This window comes from Vicugna pacos, chromosome 1 (assembly GCF_048564905.1).
Source record: "Vicugna pacos chromosome 1, VicPac4, whole genome shotgun sequence".
Taxonomy (NCBI): domain Eukaryota; kingdom Metazoa; phylum Chordata; class Mammalia; order Artiodactyla; family Camelidae; genus Vicugna; species Vicugna pacos.
Window position 1 is genome coordinate 14,400,510 of NC_132987.1, and position 21,968 is coordinate 14,422,477.

The following is a 21,968-nucleotide window of genomic DNA, read 5'->3' on the forward strand; positions in this document are numbered from 1 at the left end:
GGCGTATCACTTTGTATCTGGTTGCTGACTGATGCCAAAGGTATCTGAGTGGACCTCATTCCTTGACTGTCTGTCATGGACACAGGCATGTCCTCAGACATGTTCTTCCCTGTCCTCAGATTCCAGGGGCTGCTGGCTTCTGAGACACTTGGGTCTAGAACGACCTCTGTTCCCAGATCTCTCTTTCAGTCTCCCCTGTGGAGTCCCTGCTCCAAAAGTTGAGTCCTGCTCACAGCTCTGACCTGGCTCTTAGCCCGGACTTTATGTGCAGAGCCCCTCAGTGAACTCACCAACCACTTCTGAACTCATCAGCTGCAGCCTGAAACCCCAGCTGTGAACCACCATACCTGTGCTCAGACACCATTAAGAACCCCTGGGGAGACTCATCACAGGCCCAGGAGCTCCCGTTCATTTAGGGCTCACTCCACGGTGGGCACCGTGCCTGGTGTCCCACACACATGGTCCCATTCCTCACAGCCTCCTCCAGAGATACGTGCTCTCCCTCGTATCTTAGAGGAGAGGAAACTTAGGAGCAAGGAAACTTGCCTAAGGTCCCTTAACTAGTTTATAAGTAGCAGGGCTGGATTCAAACTCAGGTTTACCTGACTCCAAAACCACCATAATATGCTGCCAACCTCTGAAATTCTTCCCTAAGACAAGCCAAGAAGCCCCTCCCCCATCACCCCTCACCCCCAAGCTGGGTCTGGATCGCACACACCTCACTGTCTAATGTCTAGCTCTGCCCCTGGCTCTAAACTTTGGTACAAATTTTAGCTCCTCTTCTCCAGTCCTGCTCACTGCTCAGTCCTTCTCGGCTCTGCCTCCAAGAACATCTACCCCTGCCTTTGTCTCAGTTGTCTGGGACCCAGTGCCCTGGTCCTCAGCTGCAGCCCCCATCTCTCCACTGGCCTCATCAGACCTCCAGCTTTCATTCCTTCCCGACTGCCTGATCTCATCTCGACCCAGCTGCCATATTGTCAAGTGGTCACCATTCACTGCGGCGCCTCAGAACTTCACAGGATCAGAACAAGGTTTAGAACCATCAGCCTAACGTCAAGACCCCCACCCAGACTTCTCCCCATTTTCCATTCTCAGCCTTCCCTGATTTTTTTTCCCCAACAGAGATGACTGGAAGATGCATGGTAGGTCAGTCTGCCCAAAATACGTTCCACTCTCACACTCCTCAGCACTCGGAGTCCTCTCCGGACTCAGTCTTTTAGAATTAGACATTATGGGCCCCACTGAATGCAAATGTCAACTGCAGGAGGTCACATATTCGGCTTTTATTGGCTCTTAACCCTTTATCCCACTTTAGATGAACTCAGTGGTTCCCAAACTACACTCCCTGGAGCCCTCCTGATCCCTGGGATGCTAACATGGTAAGGGAACACTGATGTGACACCATCTTTTGGAAATTCACAAGCACTCTCACCTCTTAAAGCCTCTGAGAAGTCCTGCATCATGAAACTGCTTTACATTTTACCGAGAATTTACTTAACTTGCTGTAGCTTCTCAGCTGTGTTTATTTTCTATACATACCTCCCTTTCTTAAACTCCTGTAACAGGTGGAACTGTGGGTTCTCAGAAGCTTACCTCCACTCCTCTGGGTATCGCTCGGGGAAAGAAAAAAAAGGGGCAAGAGGTGAGAACCAAGGAGGCTGAGGAAATGAGTAGGCCCAGCCACCAGGCTCCTATCCATCGGGGATCTCTAGGGCTCAAGTTGACTGCAGCTGAAGAGAAAGCAAAGGACACAGTGTTTGTTGGATGAATGCATGATTTCATGTTACTAGAAAGAGACCCTCTGATCAGGGGGACCTCTCTTCCCACCCTGGAGAAGAGGTGAGCCTTGAGCTAGCACCTTGGTCAAGACAACACTCCTCTCCAGCCTATTCTGGTCTTCTCAGAGAACAGAGGCCACTGGGAAGATCACTGAGGTTAACCTTGGCTTTTACAAGGTTGAGGCTAGCAAGCGCCCTTCCATTGGTTAACCTCAAACCTATGTCTCCGCGGCGTCCATACCTGCACTCAATCACTGAGTGCTGCTGCCTCCCAATCTTATTGCTGCCTAAGAAAGGAGGCTTCATAATCTTCAGATGCTCAAAAAAAAAAAAAAAAAAAAAAAAACAACCATCTACAGAGTGGGCTACCAGGCCTCCAAAAGAGATGCTTTCTCCTGGCAAGTATCCATCCACATCTAAGGGTCTGCCATTGTGTTTCTCTTTGTAAAGAAGCTACATAGACATGGAGGGAGGGAGAAGGTAGCAGAATGGTCCTCAGCCCAGCCCTGTCCTGGGGTACTGTCCCCGGGGGACCAGGGGCTCCTTTGCTACTCTCTGGGCAACTCAGAGCCAGGAACCAACTCAGGAAGTGCCAGCGAAGGGCGAAGATGGCTTGACCCTGAGCAGAGCTCTGCCCTGTCTGTCCGTACCCTTTCATTTGAACTACAGGTGGATGATGCTGAGCAGGTGACATCGTGGCCAGACAGTGCCAGGGACAGGAGTGCATGGGCTCTGGCAGCATGACTGGGTTTAAGGCCTGACCACATTCTTTGTGAGATGGGCAGGCTCTGACCTGTGTGCTGGACACTGGAGGCTTCTTACTCCTGAGGGTCTGGCTGAGACCTGCCTTCCAGCCATATCTTCCAGCTGCTGGGAACTTATGAACCCACACCCTCTGCATGCGATCCCCCTCTTGGCTTTGTCCAGATGGTTTCCCCACCTGGGAAGGCCTCTCTCATCACCACCTGCAGAATTCCCACCCATCCACGGGACTTGATGCAGCCGCGACCTCCCTGGGGGGCCCTCCCTGGTCACCCCACACAGGCATGCTCTTCCCGCCTTGGGGGAGGCTGGGGGTGTCGAACAACCGCTCAGTGGCTCTAAGCCCTTTCAGGATCCATCCTGGGGCGGCTGCCTGAACGGTTAACTCAGCACGTGTGCTCTTGTCTATGGATTCTGTTTTCTCATCCTAAGATACACAGTGGTTTAATCCATATCATTTTTCGAAGAGCTCACTCCTGTCAACCTCAATATCTATCAGGCATGTTTTAAACATTACAACGACTCTATTTCACTAGCATTAGCTCCATTTTACAGATGAGGAGAACGAGGCACAGAGAGATGAAGATACTTGTCCAAGATCACTCAGCCAGTAAGAGGTGGAACCAGGAATTAGACACAGGCTGTCCACCGCCACTGTCTACATGGTTAAACATGATGTTACGCCTTTCTGGATTTAAGTCATAGTCTGTGTGCTTCTTCTTCTTTTTCCCAAAAGAGCTCTTATTAAAATTGTTTAAACAATCAAGATCACCTTAAAATCAAAGAATCGTAGAGCTGTCTTTAGTACCACCACCAAGCTGTGGTGGCAACACCTGAAGCCTCTAGGTCTCAAGTTTTCCTGGCAGCTCCCAAGGATCAGAAGGAGAGGCTGAATCAGAGGGTTTCAAAGTCCCTTTAGGCTGTCTGAGGGACTGCAGGACTGAGGGAGGGAGGGAGGGAGGGAGTGGGCCAGGGAGAGTGAGCTTCATCCTCTGCCCTGATTGGCTGGGGGCTGGGGAGGCTGCCACATGGACCCGCCGGTGGGACAGGCATCCATGCACACACTCACCTGTATCCACCCTGCCATAGTCCACAAAGATCTGCAGCATGACAGAGCCCAGCAGGTACCCGAAAGCCGGTCCAAATACAGAAATGGCAAATAAGATGGCTGGAAAGGGGAGAGAGTAAGGAGGCTGAGGGTGATTGAGATGGTGGCAGCTCTGGGCTCTTTCCCTAGCTGAGGGATTCCTGAGAATCCCTCATGTGTCCTCTGGCCCTAACATGTCCAGAAACACCAGTGGCATTTCCCACAGACAAGGCCAGAGTTGCTCAAGATCCTAAGACAGGCAGAACCAAAGCCGTTTCACTCCAGCCAGAAGCCAGAGAGATCCGCTTGCCAGGAGGGCAACAGCCTCGCCAGTATTTACAGGTGCCGGCCCGGGAGCGTGCTGGTGGACCAAGCTCCCTGCAGGTACGATGTGGCAGCCCTGGCGGCAGCTCGTGAAACCAGAGAGCCCGTGGGTGTGGTCTGTCTGGTCTAGGGTGTGGGTCCTGAGGGTGTGGCTTGTTCTCAGGGAGGGATGTGAGCATCTGCTATCTGCTTCGCATGTGTTTCTTTGAGGCCAACGTGTCCCTAAGTGGACAGATCAGAAGACGTGTGTGCCTGGCCTGAGCCTGGAGGACTGTCAGCAGCAGTAGGTACTGTGCCCAGCCCAGGGCCCAGTGGTCACACATATCACCTCAGGCACTCCCACGCCCCCAGCACAGAGACTGTGGGCCCCGTCCTGCTGGTGAGGAGCCAGGGGCTGGGCTCAGCCACTTACCCGTGATCACACAGCTAGCAGGTCCCAGAGGCGACACTCAAACCAGCTCTGTGAGATCCCCAAACCTCTGCACGCGGTGGCCGAGCCACATCAGGACCCACCCCCGCCCCACCATCCTCTTCGAGCCCGACTCACAGATGTACAGGGGCGAGTTGTTGGGCTCCGAGAAGTCGTCCACGTAGGAGATCCCAAATGGCTGGATGGGCACCGTGCCGATGCCGGCCAGCAGCTGGGCCACCACCATGAGACCCCACATGCTGCTGGTCTCCTTCTGGGAGTCCTGCATGCTGCTGTGGCACTTGCTGGGGGGCTGGTCCTGCCTGAGTTTCTGACAGAGCTCAGCCTGGAAGCGGCTGCTGTTCCCTGCCAAGAGAGAGTACGCGCCAGTCACCCCCCGCCCACCGTGTTGTCCTGGCCTCAACAGTTGGCCTTCAGAACTGGCCTTTCTCCCAGGTCTTCTGGGAGTGGCTCCAGAAACAAAGGTGAGAGGAGGGGAGAGTGTGGGCTCCCTGCTTTGGGGGGGTGCAGTCCTTTTCTGGTGGGAGAGGCACCCTCCTCTCCTGGGGGTCCATTCCTCCTCTCCGGGTGCAGGCATGGAGGGATCAGTTCCTTCCTCCCCGGAGGCAGGATGACCCAGCTGGGAAAGGGGGGACCATGATCAACACCCGAGCTTGTCGGCCTTCAGCACCCCTGTGGCAGCCTCAGGCTCTGGCCCCAAAGGGGTGGTTCTTTTTAGAAGGACAGAGGTCATTCTGTCTCACAGAAGATGGTGTCCCCCTGGCCTGGGATGTCCCCCCAGGGCTATGACTCCCAGAGCCCTCACTTCTGGATGAACCCAGCACTGGGTCACGCTGGAGAGCCCTACTGCCAAAGGCACCAACATCTTTACCAAACCTGGCAGCTCCCAAGGATGAGGAATGTGGGAAGATGAAGGGACTCTGAGAGCTTCTGGTTCAACCTCTCCTATTACAGAGGGGGAGCTGAGGCTGCACCTTGAGATCCTTCTGTGATGGCCTGTGGGCACCCGTGCCTGTGGCTGTGGGGACCTGGCCAGGCTGGACGCTGCTCCCAGGCCGCTGCTTTTAATTTGGCTCACATAAACAAACAGCACTGTCAGCTCTCCAAGGCCCTCGGGCTCTTGAGGGCTCCTTTCCATAAGATGCCTTCTTTTCCAGCCTTGTAGGGGCCAGCAGAAATCACTGACATCACTGATTCTGCTCCATGGGGTTCAGTTTCTTTCTTATTTGTGGTCCTCCCAGACCGGGTAGACCTCTGAGCTAGGGGGGCCTCAGAGCTCCACAGAGAGGAAAAATGAGGGCTGTGGACTAGATCTGCCTGTCACCCTGGACTCTGTGCAGTGCCATGAGTTAAGCTCAGGGCTTGCCCTGGACAGTGGGACTGAGGGTGGGGGTCTGCCTTCCTCATGGTCCTCTCCTCTCCCCCAAACACACATGCTTCGTTCAGTCTGGCTCCACAACTCCTGTCACATACACTGGCCTTTACATAGGACACATTTGAAAACTGCCGGCTTGGGGGCTCCCCATCAATCAGGGAGACCTGTCCCAGGAAAAGCAAAGGGGGCCAAGATGTCTGTCGGGTCAAGGTCAGAGCGGACACCAGCCGTGTGCATGGAAGCTGTGTGCACCCAGCGCCGCTGGTGTCCCTCGGTACCTCCCCCTCTGGCCCCACACCCATTATCCTGCCTTTCAATGCAGGGTTCAGATAGAGTGGTCCACCCACACGGTGAAACAGGAGGCAGCCTCTTAGAATTAGGGTGAGGATGTAGCCTTATTGAAAGGGAAAGACATCTTGTAGATTCAAAAAATAACTAGTAGTTTGGAGAAGAATATGAGCCCTAATTTATAAAACTTATGCAGCCTAATTGAATATCCAGAGAACAAGTCTGGAAGATCATGGCTCCCTCTGGGTGATGGGACTGTGCTGGCATTTGTGTGTACGTGTGCTCGCCTCAGCGTACTTTCTAATTTTTCTATAACGAACACATGATACTTTGGAAATAGAGCAACAGTAAAAGCTTTTAAATTAAAAATATTCTTTCATAAGAAAATATAGCCAAAATTTAACAAGGTCTCTCTCTCGTTTCTTGTTTCTTTGTTCCAGAACCATTGCCCCAGGTCTGCAAAGGTATGCAACACACTAGGGCCCTGAATCTTGGCCCACCTCCACCATCTCTCCCTAGGGGAGTCGGGGGTGGCGCTGGGCTTTTCTCAGACATTCGTGCTCTACTGAAGGGATCCAAGTTCTAGCGCCAGAATTTTTAAACTTCCATCTCCTGCTCAGGCAGACTCTGCCAAGGCTGTGGCATACAGTGTGTGCTGCTCGCAGAGGCTTCTGGCCCACCCCGCCTAAGTGGCCACTTTGGGGCAGATCTGGTATTTGAATCCCTGCGTTCCGGACTCTAAGTCCTTAATGAAACCAAATCTGAAAGGGCAGCTTTGAAAAGCACAACACACATTTTGCAGGGACGGAGGGGACGGGCCTGGGGAGGTTCCTCTACCCATTCCCCAGTTACAGCCAAATGCCTGAGCCCTCTGACCTCTGTAGGTGGCTGGGACCTGACCCCTACTTCCTCCAAGGCAGAGCTGTTCTGGAAAGGGGCGGGCTGGGAGTTTTGCTGAAATCTGAGACGAAGAGATGAAACAAACGCACAGTATAAAGAGTCAAGACGTTGGTTTTGGTGAAATAAGCCAGACACAGAAAGACAAATGCTGTACGATTTCACTTAGATGTAGGATCTAAAAGAGTCAAACACATAGAAGCAGAGAGTAGAATGGTGGCTTGGGGGAGGGGGAAATGGGGAGATGTCGGTCAAAGGGTAAAAGGTTTCAGTTATTCCAGATAAGTTCTGGAGATCTACTAGACAGCATAGTGCCTATAGATAATGATATGCATTGTAGACTTAAAATTTGCTAGGAGGGTAGATCTTAAGTGTTCTTAATACACACACACACACATACAGACACACACACAGTAATAATAAAGGGGTAGGAGGAAACTTTGCAAGGTGATGTATTATGTCTGTGGCCGTGATGGTAGTGATGGCTTCACAGATGCATACTCATCCCCAAACTCATCAAGTTTTATACATTAATATGTACAGCTTTTTACATGTCAATCATACCTCAAAAAAGGCATTTAAAAAAAAAAGAAATAAATTGGTTTTAGCCCTAGGTAGCTGTGTGACCTTAAGTAAGTTTCTAAACCTCTCTGGGCCTCAGTTTCCCTTGAGGCAGAGATCATAAGGTGAATGGATAGAAAGAGTCCCTGTGGATCATTAAAGGGCTGGAAGACTGTGGTTCCAGAAAGGGGCACAGGCCTGAGTAACTGGACCCAAGGGTCAGTCAGTGTGGCTGAGGGATGTCCCTGCCCTCTGGTAGGAAGGCTGGGGTGTCTCAGGGATGCTCCAAGAGCCTGATTCTCAGGATCGTCATGTTAGTCTGGAAGCACAAAACTGTGAAATGTTCCTGCTGAGAAAGAGACCATGAGTGGCCCACCCGTCACCACACAGGAACCCTTCCGCCAGCACTGCCCCAGGTCCAGCACTCAGACACGGGGGTGTGGTGCTGGCAGTCTCATGCCCACCTCCAGGGTGGCTGTGGGCAGGCAAGGCCCAGAGATATTGGAAGGGCTGGATTGGGAGCCTGAGACCCAAGTTCTCATCGTGATCTGAGACTCCCATGTCAGTGATCTTGACTTTGAAAGACCTCAGAGGACTCCGGGGAAGGCATCAAGCACTGCAGAGGGTGGGCGGTTGCCAGAGGGCCAGTGGGCCAGTGTCAGGCTCACAGTTTACGTCGTGCACTCATTTCAGCAGCCACACAGGACACCCCAGAGGCTGAGCGTGCACCCGCCCTGGGCTGTGCCAGACCCTATGGTTCAGGAAGGAGAGCAGAGCAGCTGCGAGGCCTGGGAAACCCTCCCTCCGATCCTCGCTGCCAAGTGCAGCTGCACGGTCCTGCAGCCCAGCGCACTTCCCTCTGCCAATTCTCACTGAGTTGATGCACACTTAAAGGGCTCGTAAATAGAAAAGTTGCTGCCAGGTTTTCAAATGGGCATTTCTTTTTAGAAGAGTCAAACAAATTTCAAGTAGATCTTTGAGCAAAGTCTGAAGTTCCCTAAAACCGTGGGCTGCTGTCACTTGTAAAGGTGCCTGGTTGTGCGGTCTCTGTCCAGGGGTGACAGCAGTTCCCTGTCGCGTGTCGTCTTGTGAGCTACAGGAGGGCAGGGCCAGGTCTACCCTATACGCATGAGAGGCTTAAAGATCACCTGAAGGCAAATGACATTCCGAGAAAGACATGCAAAGAATTGACCCCCTGCTTCCAGTTTGGCCAGGGAAGGTCCATACCCAGGCCCGTCAGCTGCCGGGGACGATGCCTGCTTCACAGGGAGAAAGCTTGGAGGTTGGGTCCTGAAAAGAAACCTGGACCAAATATGGCTCACTCTTGGCTGTTCAGTTCTTTGGTAGTGACCTTGGGCAGGCACTCTGCTGGGGTGACTGAGACAGCATAGGTGCTGTCCTTACAAACCCTCGTCTTCTGTGTAAGCACATCATCAAAGGAGCCACCGCAGCATTGTCTGGTCAAATCAAAACCTCAGTGAGATACCGCTTCACAGCCATCAGGACAGTTATTATCAGAAAACAGAAAACAGCAAGTGTTGGGTAAGATGTGGAGAAACTGGAACCCCTTTGTCTTGCTGGTAAGAATGTGAAATGGTGCAGCCACTGTGGAAAACAGTGTGGAAGTTCATCAAAAAATTAAAAAATAGAACTACTATCTTATCCAGCATTTACACTTCTGGGTATTTACTCAAAAGAATTAAAAGCTGGGACTTGAACGGATATTTGTACACCAGTGTTCACAGTAGGATTATTTACAACAGTCAAAAGATGGAAACAACCCAAATGTCCATCAATGGGTGAATGGATAAACATAATGTGGTATACACATACACTGGGATATTAGTGAGCCTTGAAAAGGAAGGGACTTCTGACACATCCTACATACAAAATGAATAAACCTTGAAGATGCTATGCTAAGTGAAATAAGACACCGAAGTACAAACATTGCATGATTCCATCTATATGAGGAACCCAGAAGAGACAGATTCATAAAGACAGAAAGTAGAATGGTGATTGCCAGGGGCTGGGGTAAGAGGAAGGGGGAGTTGGTGTTTGATGGGTCCAGTTTCACTTGGGAAAGATGAAAAAGTTCTGGAGATGGATGATGTTAATGGTTGTACAACAGTGTGAATGTACTTATGTAATGCCACTGAACTGGACACTTCCCAGGGGTTACAATGACAAATTTCATGTTATGTATATTTTACCATGATATAAAAATACAGCCTGGTACCCACTGAGTTGGGAGAGGACAGGGTACCAGAGAGCACGTGGGGAAGGCACCAGACCCAGGGCTGCTGGTGAGAGCATTTGTGAAGGACTCCTGGAGGAAGGGGCTTCTGAGCTGAGATCAACAGGAGGAAACAGCAGATCAGTGGGGAGGAGGGGGGAGGAGCAGCTCACAGGTTCAGTGTGGTTGCTGTGCAGACACAACCAGGGCGAAGTCTGGGTGCCCCTGGGGGCTGGTGCGTCCTGGGAAGGGGCCTGGATTGCATCCTAAGGAGAACTCTGGAGGCTGAAGATCAAAAGGGGGTGGTGTAACAACACACTGAAGGGATTAAGACCGGTTTTCAAGATCTGTGTGTAAAGAGCAGAGTTGACCCAGTCGAGTTTAGGAGTTTGAGATTTGCAAAGGTTAACCACTATATATAAAAACAGATTTAAAAAAATTCTTCTGTACAGCACAGGGAACTATATTCAATATCTTATAATAACCTTTAATGAAAAAGAATATGAAAATGAACACAGGGGTGTATCTGCATGACGGGGACATTGTGCTGTACATCAGAAACTGACATGTTGTAACTGACTATACTTCAATAAATTTTTTAAAAATTTAAAACTTTTTAAGAAGAGCTGCTTCGGTAGTGATAGGTGAGGCTATGCGCTGCAAGAGAGGCGCGCAGGGAGCGCTGGTCTGCTCCACGGCTGTGCGGACAGGGGCGCCCAGCCCAGAGCGGGTGTGTCCAAGACGCCCAAGGCCAGGCTTGCTGTCGGGAAGCAAGAGCCTGAGAAATCAAGGGCCGGAGAGTAAGTAAGTGCTCCTTTTGAGAGTTCTAGTTCTCGATTTTGCTGATTCTTATTATTTACTAAATTTGCAGTTCTTAGAACATTGTAGTTGGCTTGGCTGGCAAAATTATTTTTTGTGGGCCATTTAACAGTCATCAAAGATCGTAAAAATGTTGACTGGCTTATTAAGTCTTCACACGGCACTTTGCATAGTGCACCAGTGCCACAAAAATCCTCATGAAATTTCACGTAGTGAAGTGTCCAGGAGGGAAAACTCTCTGGGGATGGTTTAACTGTTATCATTAACTTTCAGAATGTCGGATTACATGTCAGAAACTGCCTTTATTAAAAATGTGTATTTAAAAAAAATGATCAATGGGCCCCCCCCGTTAAATCCCAGTCTCCTGAGTTGTTCTTTGGCTATTCTGCATTCCAAATTGATTCAAGATCTCTCAACACTCTCTATTTTTCCTTCTGCCAGCCCTGAATGAGTCCAAATCCACCCTGGACCAGGCTGTGACACTGGTGAAAGGAAAGAGCAGTTACAATCACCCCCGGAAGGCCAGCTTCCCCGACTCAGGGAGGGAGGCAGCAGCCGGCTGTCTGTCCTGGAGGAAGGGTGTGGTGATGGTAGGACCTGCTGCGGAGATGCGGAGACAGGTTTTTGTGTCAGAGGCAGACGGAATGCGGGCTTTCCAAGAACTTGTGCCTGGGACTCCCGGCAGTGGGTAGCCGTAGCCAGCTCATTCTGGTGAAGACAGAGCCTTCTAGAAGTTAGATCATCAGGCTCTTTTCTTGAAAATAAGAGGACAGTGATAGGGGAGTGGGAGGAAAAGATCAGGAGCCTTTGGCAGAACTGGGGGGCTCGGCTTTCTTCAGCCCACTCCACCCCTCCTCCCTGGAGCGGATTCAGAAGTTCCACCCACGAGAATAAGGAAGAGCACCCTCTCCCTATCTCCCATGCATTCCAGCAAAGGCCCCAGACCCAGTTCCCTCCAGTGGCTCCAGAGGCTCACCGCCCACCTCCTCCGACCTGCCCACCGTGTCAGATCCTGTGGTAAGGTCAGAGAAATGCCTGCCCGGTCCAGCCACCACAGGCTCAGGGCCGCCTGCCTGTCTGGAGGGGCCTGGGAAAGGGCAGACGGCAGTGTGATTGTTAGCTGGCTGTCAGTCTATGTCTCATCTTTCCCGAGGCCCACTTCTGGAAGGCTCGAGTTTATCAGAACACATTCTTCTTCCACAAGACACCAGAGGTCTGGCTGTGCCAGTTTTCACAGGGCTGTGAGAGGCTAACCAGAAACAGGCCGGGACGCCCCCCACCCCCAGCTACCCCTGCGCCATCCCAGCTACACGCGAGTCAACCCTCTGACTCATCCCACTCTTTAAATAAGAATTTTGGCTCGAATTTCTGGACAGGTTTGGAAGGGCAGGGACACAGTGGCAGGAAGGTCTATCTCCCTGGAATGGAGCCCACGGGGGTGGGGCAGATCTAGGCAGACCAAGGTCTGGCCACTCCATTGTTCAAGGACCCATGCTCCAGGCTGAGGCGGGTGGGAGACTGTCAAGGGTTCAATAAGAGGTCTCTTCACAAAGATCTAACAGAGGCCAAGAGAGGGCCCTGGAAGGGTCGAGCAACATAAGAAGGCCATGGCAAGTGGCTTTGACAACTCCTTCCTGTCACTCTGGTAGAAGAGAGAATTCTGCCAGGAAGCAGAAGGGCAGCCTCGAGTTCTCCTCCAAGTCATGGTTCTCGAGAGCCACCCACTACCTCTCTGCTCTGAAGGGGGCACGATTTGTGAATGAGCAGAGCCAAAGGAGGAGGAGGTTAGCAAGACCCAAACCTCAGACGCGATCCGTAAAAGAACAATAGGGAAAGGCAGTGGTCTTCCGGAGGGTTTTCTGGAAGTGTGGCCAAGGGGCCAAGGCTATCAGCAAACTCCTGGAACTTCATTCAGAATTTCCTCTCTGAAGGACCTATTTCCTCACCCTCCTAAATTCTGCTCTTCCACAGTTCTTCCTGAAACCCTGGCAACACCCACGGCAGGTCTGGAACAGCCTGTCTCGAACTCACTCATGATTGAGATCTCGAAGTCATTTATAAAGTGGATTGTTTGTACATCAGAAGTGATGGAGTTTCCCATGGAGTCCACAGAGCCTTGTTAGTTCACAATGCCCCCGTGATCACGTGTGTTGTCTTCCCATGAGGTTAAGCCTCCACGTATACAATGACTTCAATGTGCATATGCGTTTGGAGTTTCATTTTTGGGCAACTAGGAGAACATATTCTTCTGCACCAGCAGAAACTAACAGAGTTGGGGCTGACAGCCTGAGTCACATGGTGAAGCAATGGAAGGATCCATTCAAATTTTGGTTCTACTGCTCACTGGTCAGGGAATGCTCAGAGCCTCGATCTCTTCACCTCCAAAACAGATACAGATATGAATACCTGCCTTGCAATATTCTTATTCAGATTGAAACTAATGACAATATTATAACCTGGATCATCGCAATCCTACAATAAGATCAATTTTTATTCAAAGAGGCCAGAAACTCAGGGAAATTTAAATGGATAAGGGAGATGGCAGAATCCTAGAGACAGGCAATATTGCCCAGGTTTTTAAGAACTTGGGGACTGTATCCAGAAACAAGAGACAAGTAGGATCAACGCTGGCCACCAGCAATGGATGGATGTAATAAAGGAGTGACAGTGCAAGTGGGCTGCTTGCAAGGCTTCACATTCATGAAGGAAAAGAGCGAGCTCAAGGAAGTGGAAGAAGAGGGTTCCTCGGCTCTGCTCTCAAGACTGAGTTTCCCAACCCAAATGTCCATCAACAGGTGACTGGATAGAGAAGATCTGGTGTATATATGCAATGGAATATTACTCAGCCATAAAAAGAATAAAATAATGCCATTTGCAGCAACATGAATGGATCTGGAGACTGTCATTCCAAGTGCAGTAAGCCAGAAACAGAAGGAAAAATACCATGTGATATTGCTTATATGTGGAATCTAAAAAAAAGGACACAAATGAACTTATTTACAAAACAGAAACAGACTCATAGACATAGAGGACAAACTTACGGTTACCAGGGGTTAAAGGGGGTGGGAAGGGATAAATTGGGAGTTTGAAAATTGCACTTCTTGGGGAATGATGGAAACGTTAGCTATCTTGAGTGTGGTGGTGATTTCATGGGTGTACACATCTATGAAAATTCATCAAATTGTACATCTGAAATACGTGTAGTTTACTGTACAGGAATTATATCACAATAAACGTAAAATAGGTGTTTTAAAAAAAGAGCGAGTTTCCAAGACTAGTTCCGAGGCTGAGGCTGGACGCTCCCTCCCACGTGGCCACTCTGGCACTAGAGGGACCGTGGGAAATGCCTATCTGTATTGATGAGGCCATGTGACCAGTGAGCTAGGTGCGAGAGGGCAGGTCCACTGTGCGGTACAACAGGCTGGGTGTCGTATCGCTGGCAAGGGGCTTGCCCCACCCCCCACCCCCAGCCCTGCACACGTGCCCACGCCTGAGGAATTGCCACCAAGCTGAGGAAAGAGGCATCATCTGGCTTGACTTATCATCAAAACTGTTTCTTAGTGGACAGGAGAGAAAGAAGACATACCTGAGAGAGCAGGATGGCAGCTCAGAGATACTTAATTTTCATGTTCAAAGAGATGTGCGCTTTGGGGGAAGGTATAGCTCAGTGGTAGAGCATGTGCTTAGCATGGACGAGGTCCTGGGTTCAATCCCCAGTACCTCCACGAAAAAAAAAAAAGAGAGAGACGTGAGCTTAATTTGCACCCCCAATTGGGAGTGAAGCAGAACTTACTTTTCACAGATTTAGTAATAGGCTGATGAGCAACAAGTTGAAGGCGGAAAAAAAGGGGACTAGCTGAGCCAACATGAGTTCATCTAGAGCCAGTCAAGCCGAACCAGCCTCATTTCCTTTGTTAACGGGGCTCCCAGACCAGCAGGAAGCTGTAACACAGTGTTACTCTACTGGAGGAAGCCTTTTGACAAAGCCTGTCGAGATATTCTGACAGATACTCAGACAAGATGCAGACACGTGGCTGGAGAGGCCTCTGGGGACAACCAGCTCAAAGCATGCCCAGGGCCCATGTGACCTGGAAGATGGTGGCCCTGGCAGAACACCACGCAACACCGCTGTCCCAGGCTTGGGGGAAAGCTGAGAACAGCTGACAACTTTGTGAATGACATGAATGACACGAAGCCGGCCGGGAGCGATGGCTCAGGAAACAGTCCACAGGCTGAAAATCAAAATCAGACCCAAGGCTACAAGGAGGGGCTCCAACCAAAGGGAATGAATCTGATGGAGTCAGCTGGGGTTGCTGGACCAAAGAATCACAGCCTGAGCAGCTTACGAACAACAGAGTAAGTCCTCACGGTTCTGGAGGCTGGAAGCCCAAGCTCAGGGAGCCAGCCCTGGTGGGGGCGGACTGCCGGCTTCCCGTTACATCCTCACTGGCCAGCCCTCCGGCCTCTTCTACGAGGGCGCTAATCCCCCCTCGGAGCTCCGCTTCCGCGAGCGCCCCACCTCCAAATACCTGACTGCTCCCTGCAATTTCCCCGCTATGAGATCTCGGAGCCACACATCCTCTGATGGTGGCCAATCCAAGGACTGAGCCCTGAAAAGTCCTTTTGTTCCTGAGAGAAAAAAACTACTCCTGCTGGTTTCCTGCCTCCGGGTGGGCAGCTCACGCCCCAAATGTGCCTGGCGGTTCCCACGTCAAGCCTTTGGGCCACAGGAGGTGTCTGAGCATATCTGGCAGCTTCGGCTCTACCAAGCACGGCAAGAAGAGCGGAGAGTACCTCCCTGTGTCCTCTGGGATCCTTGGGGAGCCCAAGGCCTCTTGCAGGAGGGATCAATGGTTTCTTCAAACCCCATTCCCCAGCAGGACAGGGGCTGGCATCCTGTTTCTGTGGCGCCATCCGCCACGCCCTGATGGTTTTCCTGGGGTGCCCAGAGACACTCGGATAGGAACCTGCCTTCCTTTTTCACCCTGGGTGCTGCCTCTGCCAAGGAGACCTTTCCCCTGGCCTTGGGTGGGCCTGAGACACACAGTCTGCCAAGGGTCCCCAAGACACACACTCCCCGGGGGGGCAGGATGCCGTTGGCGCCTAGGCTTCCCCCTCCACCAACCAGACCTGAAGCAGTCCTGCCCCTCAGCCTCAATCCTGAGCAGGGAAATGAGTAAACCAGCCTCCAGGAGAAGGGGAGTCACGCTCAGGTCCAGGTCCTTACTGGGGCCTGAGCTGGAGACCCAGCAGAACAAGGGGATCTTGTTTCCAGGCCAGCTAGGGTAGAGGGGCAGAGTGGGACTCTCCCACAAGACAGATGTTATGAGAGCCGGACAGAGGCAACCCCCGCCAGGCCAGGTGCTGGGGCCATGGCCACAGAGATGCCCAGTCTCCCGTGGCCCTGGCTCCTTCCCTGACTGCCCCTGATGTGCCACACAGCAGCCTGGGTTTCCTGTCACTTCTTCACATGCATTTCTGCTCTTTCCTGTGTTGCGCATTGGAAACATGTTCCACACCAAGTCTCCGTAGGCTTTGTTGTGCTCATCTGTTTGAGGCTATTTTTCTCTCAGCTGCCTTAATAACACCCATGTGTTTGGTTATTTTTTTCCCCCCTCTTATTGTTTTCTCTTCCTTTTCAGGTTAAGCAGATCCAACTGGCTGGGCTGTGCAACTCCCCCGTCCCCCACCCAGACCGCCCACCCCCTCTCCCGCCCAACACTTACACACTTATCCCCGCACACCCCCACCCTCACACTCCCACCCCAAACCCTGCCACGCTTCCCTTTCACGGTTCCCCCTGCCACTGTCTCCACCCTCACACGTCCATGCAGACCTTCGCATACATCTACCTCCACACGTCAACTCGGACCTCACACACGTCCTCATCCCTACCCTCTCCACCTCCACGTACATCCATCTCCCATCCTCTCCCTGCCACCTCCTCACACTCAACCCCTACACACAGCCCCCACAAACACACACCTTTCCCTGCGCATGACGTGTCTTTTCCTTCCCCCATGGCTTCAGGGGCACCCCTCTCCCACCAGAGCCGGGTGTTCACCACTGAACCGCCCTGAGCTTGTGATCCGGGAGCAGTTCCCTCAGGGGAAGGAAGCTGGTTCGGTGGAGTGGGTTCTGCTCCAGCCCTGAGTGTCCTCCACCGAGGAAGGGATGCAGGTGTCCCTTCCCCATGCCTTCCTACCTGCTCCTGCTGGTGAATGAGCGTGGGTGAGGGGCTGGCAACCTTAATGATAAAGGAGTGGAAAGGACTCTTCCCTTTCTTTTCTGGGCTGCTCCAAAAATACCGCTGACTTGCCTGCCCTGCTTCTACAGGAAGCCCCCTCCTGTGCGCATCCATTGTCTGCGTGGCGCCCGCTTCCCTCTGGACTTGGTTCAAGAGCTCTCCCAAGTTACACCTAGTCCTACCAGACACCGGTTTCCGAAGAACCTCCTCTTATCTCCCAGGAGAACTGGCCTCGTGTTGGCCTGCTTCCCACCCACTCAAACCTCCCTGAGCCTTCCAGAAGCGGTCTTAGAGTCTTTGGCTGGATCTTTGGTCTAAAGGCGCCAGGCACATTTCTGGACCCACTGACATTTGGAAAAGGTAAACATTCATAAATGTCTGTGTGGCCTTTTTAAAATTAGCAATTAGTTGTGAAAGGTCTCCGTGATTCCCACAACGATCAGCCCCTGTTTAATTTTGTTTCCTAAAACACAGAGATACTCTTCATTTCCCACGTTCATTTCTGGAGCGGCTTGGCTCCAAGGGGAAAAACTCAGCAGTCAACATGTGATGATAGGTTTGGGGGTCAGGACTTACGAGTGAGAGATTTCAAATACCGCATCAGGACGGGCAAAGAGGAGTGTGAACAGCGGGCATGGGCTAAGCACTTTACTTCCACGATTTTGTTTTATTTTTGCCCTCAGTGTGTTTTTGAACACGCTGAAAGTGGAGGTGTTATTGTTCCTATTTTACAGATAAAGAAACTGAGGTCCAGAAAGGTGAAGCAGCAGCTTGCCTAAGGAGATTTGGCAAGTAAATGGCTGAGCTGGGATGTGAATGTTGAAGTTCACGCTCTCTCTATCCATCATACCCGGCAGCTCCAACCTGGAGGTCTGGGAGTAGACTAGAACAGCAGCCTAAGTTTCATCTGAGAGGAATCCTGTGGTCTCACAGGTGAGGATGCAGCAAGGGCTACGCCGAGGGAGGGGCGCTGTTCCCTGCTGGAGGCACAGTGAGGACCAGGGAGAAGCCGCCTTCAGATGTCCCCAGGACATCCCACCTATAGGCCATGAGCTGTCACACTCTCCATAGGAAGCAGGCACTTCCTCATCTGGGACCCTAGTTTACCTGGCATAATACCTGTATTGTCCCCATCACCACTGGTTGTAAAAGCCACGACTTAATGGTTCCTGCACATGCCAGCCACTTGGCTAAATTCCGAGCACGCAGCCTCTCAGCCCGTGCAACCTTGTGAGGGAGGGTCCATTTCATACAGGGAGGTACTGAGACTCAGGTGTGGAGGCAGCAGCCAAGGTCGTGCCATTAGGGGCTCTCAGAGCCCAGCGTCAGACCCAGGACCACCTGACTCCAGAAGACCTTTCATGACACCACTCAAGGTGGCGCATGTAATGAAAATCGTTTGTTGCCGATGACCTTGCATAATTCAAAACTAAAGTCCCCATAGGAATACATCTGAAGTAAGAGTCGCATTTCAAACTTTTCCCAGAAAGTGAGACTTTACGAATATTTTAATTTGCACCTATCAGCCTAGCACATGCGCACGCTGCACTGGCACCCGCTAGATCCCACTGAAGTGGCTCCTGGGTCCAAGTCCTCCTCGTCCCACCCCCGGCACCAGGAAGATGTCCTGAAGGGAGCTCAGCCCTGAGCACGTCCAGCTGCTCCTCTGGTCCCAGCCAGCAAGAGGAAGACTGTGTCTTATTGTTGCAAGAAAAAACAACGAAGCTCATTTTCCTGGCCCACGATTCCTCCCTGCAGGCTGAGGGGCAAGCTGTGGTCCCTCTCATAGTCCCCCTTTTAGCTCTCAGAGGAAGTGGGCTGAGAGCACTGAGGCAGAGTATTTCCCTCGGAGCAGAGAGGATGAGGATGGAAATGACCCAAGTTGCCCAACTATCCCTAACAAGGAGCAGAGTGATGGCTCCCAGAGGCCCATTCATCTCCAACCACCCTCTGTGGTGGCTGCTTTGTGCGAAGCAAATGATGTTGGTTTATGGTCCAGGTTTGGGGAGCCAACCCTCCAGGCTAAGCAGGCCACAGTGTGTGGTGCCTGGTTGGATGCCCTCCCCGCAGCCTGGCCCCAATGCCCCAGGCTCCCTTGCAGATTTCATTAGCCCAGTCTTCATGCTGACGGAGAAGGGCAGGGACCATGGGTTTGGAGCAAACTTGGCACACGGCTCTCTGAGGGTGGCCAGTACCTCTTGATTCTCCTTCAGAGCTGGCCTCAGACTCCCTGTCTAGATGGAGGTGGGGGAAGAGCATGTCAGGACCCCTTGGCTTGGGTCTATCTTTCTCTCGGGCCTCCTTGAGGCAAGACTCGGTCCTTAAATAGTTCAAATAGACCCAAGGCCACAAGGCATTTAGGAGAAATGATTAGTTCACCGGTGATTTACATGGAGGTGGGGAAAAATTTGCATGACCAGAACCCAGCAAACGTTTCCTCATTACACATCACTGTTCCTGCTCCATTCTTTTTTCATTCCAGCCACCTACATCCCCTCACTGAAGGTCTCACAACCTATGACGGAATCCCTTCTAGTATTCTAAGTGATTCTTCTCTTGAAACTGATCTGCACATATGACTTAAAAAAAAAAAGCCTGGTATTTAAGCAAACGGGAATGTTATTCAATACACCCTGGGTGGCCTATCCATCCTCAGATACCTTCTACTACAAAACAGTGGGCGATGGATGGGTGTTTAGCGTGTCACTTGCTCCTCCCCACAAAACCACCGCCACTTCTTACATCCCTTAAAACAAGTGCAAATTTATCCCAAGCCAATATATTACCATAAAATTAGCTCCAAAGCAGTGGAGCTTCCCAGGGTGCCAAGTAAATGAAAGTCCAAAACCACTCTGTGGGGCTATTCTCCGCTCAGACCACACAAAATTTCCACAGAGGGAAAAAAGTTCCACTGCCACAATCAAACATTACAGAATGTACAAGGAAATAATCCACCACAAACAAGAGCAAGCAGACACAGAATGAGGGAAGATGAGCATTCTCAAAACTTGTGCTAATAGAACAATCTGAAAAAGGCTTTAAAATAAATACATTTAAAATAATTGAAGAGACCAAAATAAAAATAAAATCATAAGGAAATACCAAGAAATCATGAAAATAGGGCCGACAGATTTGAAAAACTATCATAATAACTTTTAGAAATTAGCAAAACATGTAGAGACATTCATATGTACAGTGTAAAGTATGGGTTAGACATCAGTGAACAGAGCTGGAGAGAGACTATGTGAACAGAAAGACATAGCCGAGGAAATCACACACAGGAGCACAGGTGAATGCAGCACTGGAAGCTAAGAAAGAGGAGTTAACAGACAAGGAAGCCAGAAATGAAAATGTCCAGTACACATTAAAAAGGAGTTCCAGAGCAAAGAATGGAGAAAAGAGGAGTATGCAACATCGGGAGCAATTCTGGATAAGAATGTTTCAGAATTGAAGGAAAACCTTAATCTTTAAAAGAAACAGCACACTGAATTTCCAAATAGATAAGTAAAATTAACCCCTACTCGGACACCTTATGGTGGACAGGCAGGACAACAAAGAGTGAAAACCTTAAAGGTACCTGGAGAGAAGAAGGGATGGCAGTTCGACTAACAAAGAAGCACCATCAGGCGAAGCCGGAAAACAGGTGCATGGTACCTTCAAAGTGCTGGGAGGGAATAACTGTGTCTTTAAAATCCTCTTCATAGCTAAACTATAATTCAAGAGCCAGGGGAAATTAGGACATTTCCAGACAGAGATTTTCTCACTCATAGGCCCACCTGGAAGTAATGCTAAAGGATGGACTTCAGGAAAAAGGAAATGAAATCAACAAGGGTGGGTGAAATGCAAGAAAGCAACGGTGAGCAAAGAAACCAGTAAACTTGTGCACAAACATAAATAGGCACTGACTTATTTATAAACAACGACTATAATGATTATGACCACAGCGGGGAGGTTAAAGACAGGCAGACCTAAAATACTGGCCAAACAGCATGGAAGATGGGAGAGGATGGTGGGCATTCAGACATCCTAGGATCCTTGTTTTGTTCTGCTGGGGAATAGAGATATTCACCAGCTTTAGAGCTTGTTAAATCAGACGTCAATGTTAAAATGGAAGAGTAATGGTGAGGCATACTGTGTTCATGGATTGGCAGATTCAACTTAATAAGCATGCCAGTTACCCCCAAATTGACCTATGAATTTAACACAAGTCTAATCAAAATTCTGGAAGAATTTGTTAATAGACAGACAAGCTGATTATAAAATTTATATGGAATGACGAATGAATAAGAAAGATAAAACAATTTTGAAAAAGAAGAATAAAGTGAGGAATCACACTACTTAATTCTAAGACCTCACTGTAAAGCTGCAGTCATCCCACACAGGGTGGTAGTGGCAAAGGAACAGACACACAGACTAATGAAACAGAAGAGAAGGTCTGGAAAGAGATCCATACAAATACGGCCAATTGATTTTTGGTAGCTATGCAAAAAATTGATGGAGAAAAGATAGTCTTTTTGACAAATGATGCTAAAACAATTTAACTCCCATATGCTAAAAGAAGAAAAAGAATCTTATAAAAAAAAACTAACTCAAAATGTAAATGCAAAACTATAAAACTTTTAGAAAAACACATATAGGGGAAAGGTATTCTGACTTGGGATTAAGCAAAGAGTTCTTAAATGTGCATTAAAAGCACAGGAGGAATGAGCAGGCATCTCACAAATGTGGTGCAGATGCTTCTGTGACCATGGATGCAACTCTGGGCTATGCTTGCCTCTCCCATCAGAAAGTTTCCTTGGCTTTTCTCCCTAGAGAGTATCTGAAGGTCAGAACACACAGAATTATGAATCCTCATCCCCTTGAAGCAGGGATGCAAGGCCACTTACCAACGCTGGTGAAGGTGTATTCGTAAGGCTCTGAGAGGAAGTGTGGGAGGGTGAGGATGAAGGCCCCCGAAGCTAGGAGGAGACCCCCAATGCCAATCAGCCGCGGACGGTGCACCCGGCTGCCAAAGTAGCTGACAAAGATGATGAGGATGGCGTTGCTGATCTGCGGAAAGAGCAGAGGAGCCCAGTGAGATCAGAGGCTCCGCCCTCGCCCCCCACTGAGGAGACTAGACTGTACCACACAGCACACCTGCAAGAGGCTGCCTGGTGTCACCTAAGGG

The 21,968-nt window shown here is 50.4% G+C and overlaps 1 protein-coding gene across 2 annotated transcripts in view; it reads right to left on the minus strand.

The window, feature by feature from the left end:
* SLCO2A1 (solute carrier organic anion transporter family member 2A1) overlaps window positions 1-21,968 on the minus strand; it is a 76,952-nt gene that overhangs the window by 14,258 nt on the left and 40,726 nt on the right. For both annotated transcript variants that reach the window (XM_072955075.1, XM_072955026.1), the window contains exons 3-6: window positions 21,688-21,850; window positions 4,499-4,726; window positions 3,610-3,708; window positions 1,594-1,730 (exon numbers count right to left, since the gene is read on the minus strand). In XM_072955075.1, coding sequence (XP_072811176.1) covers window positions 1,594-1,730; window positions 3,610-3,708; window positions 4,499-4,726; window positions 21,688-21,850 — 627 coding nt within the window. The remainder of the gene's footprint in view (window positions 1-1,593; window positions 1,731-3,609; window positions 3,709-4,498; window positions 4,727-21,687; window positions 21,851-21,968) is intronic.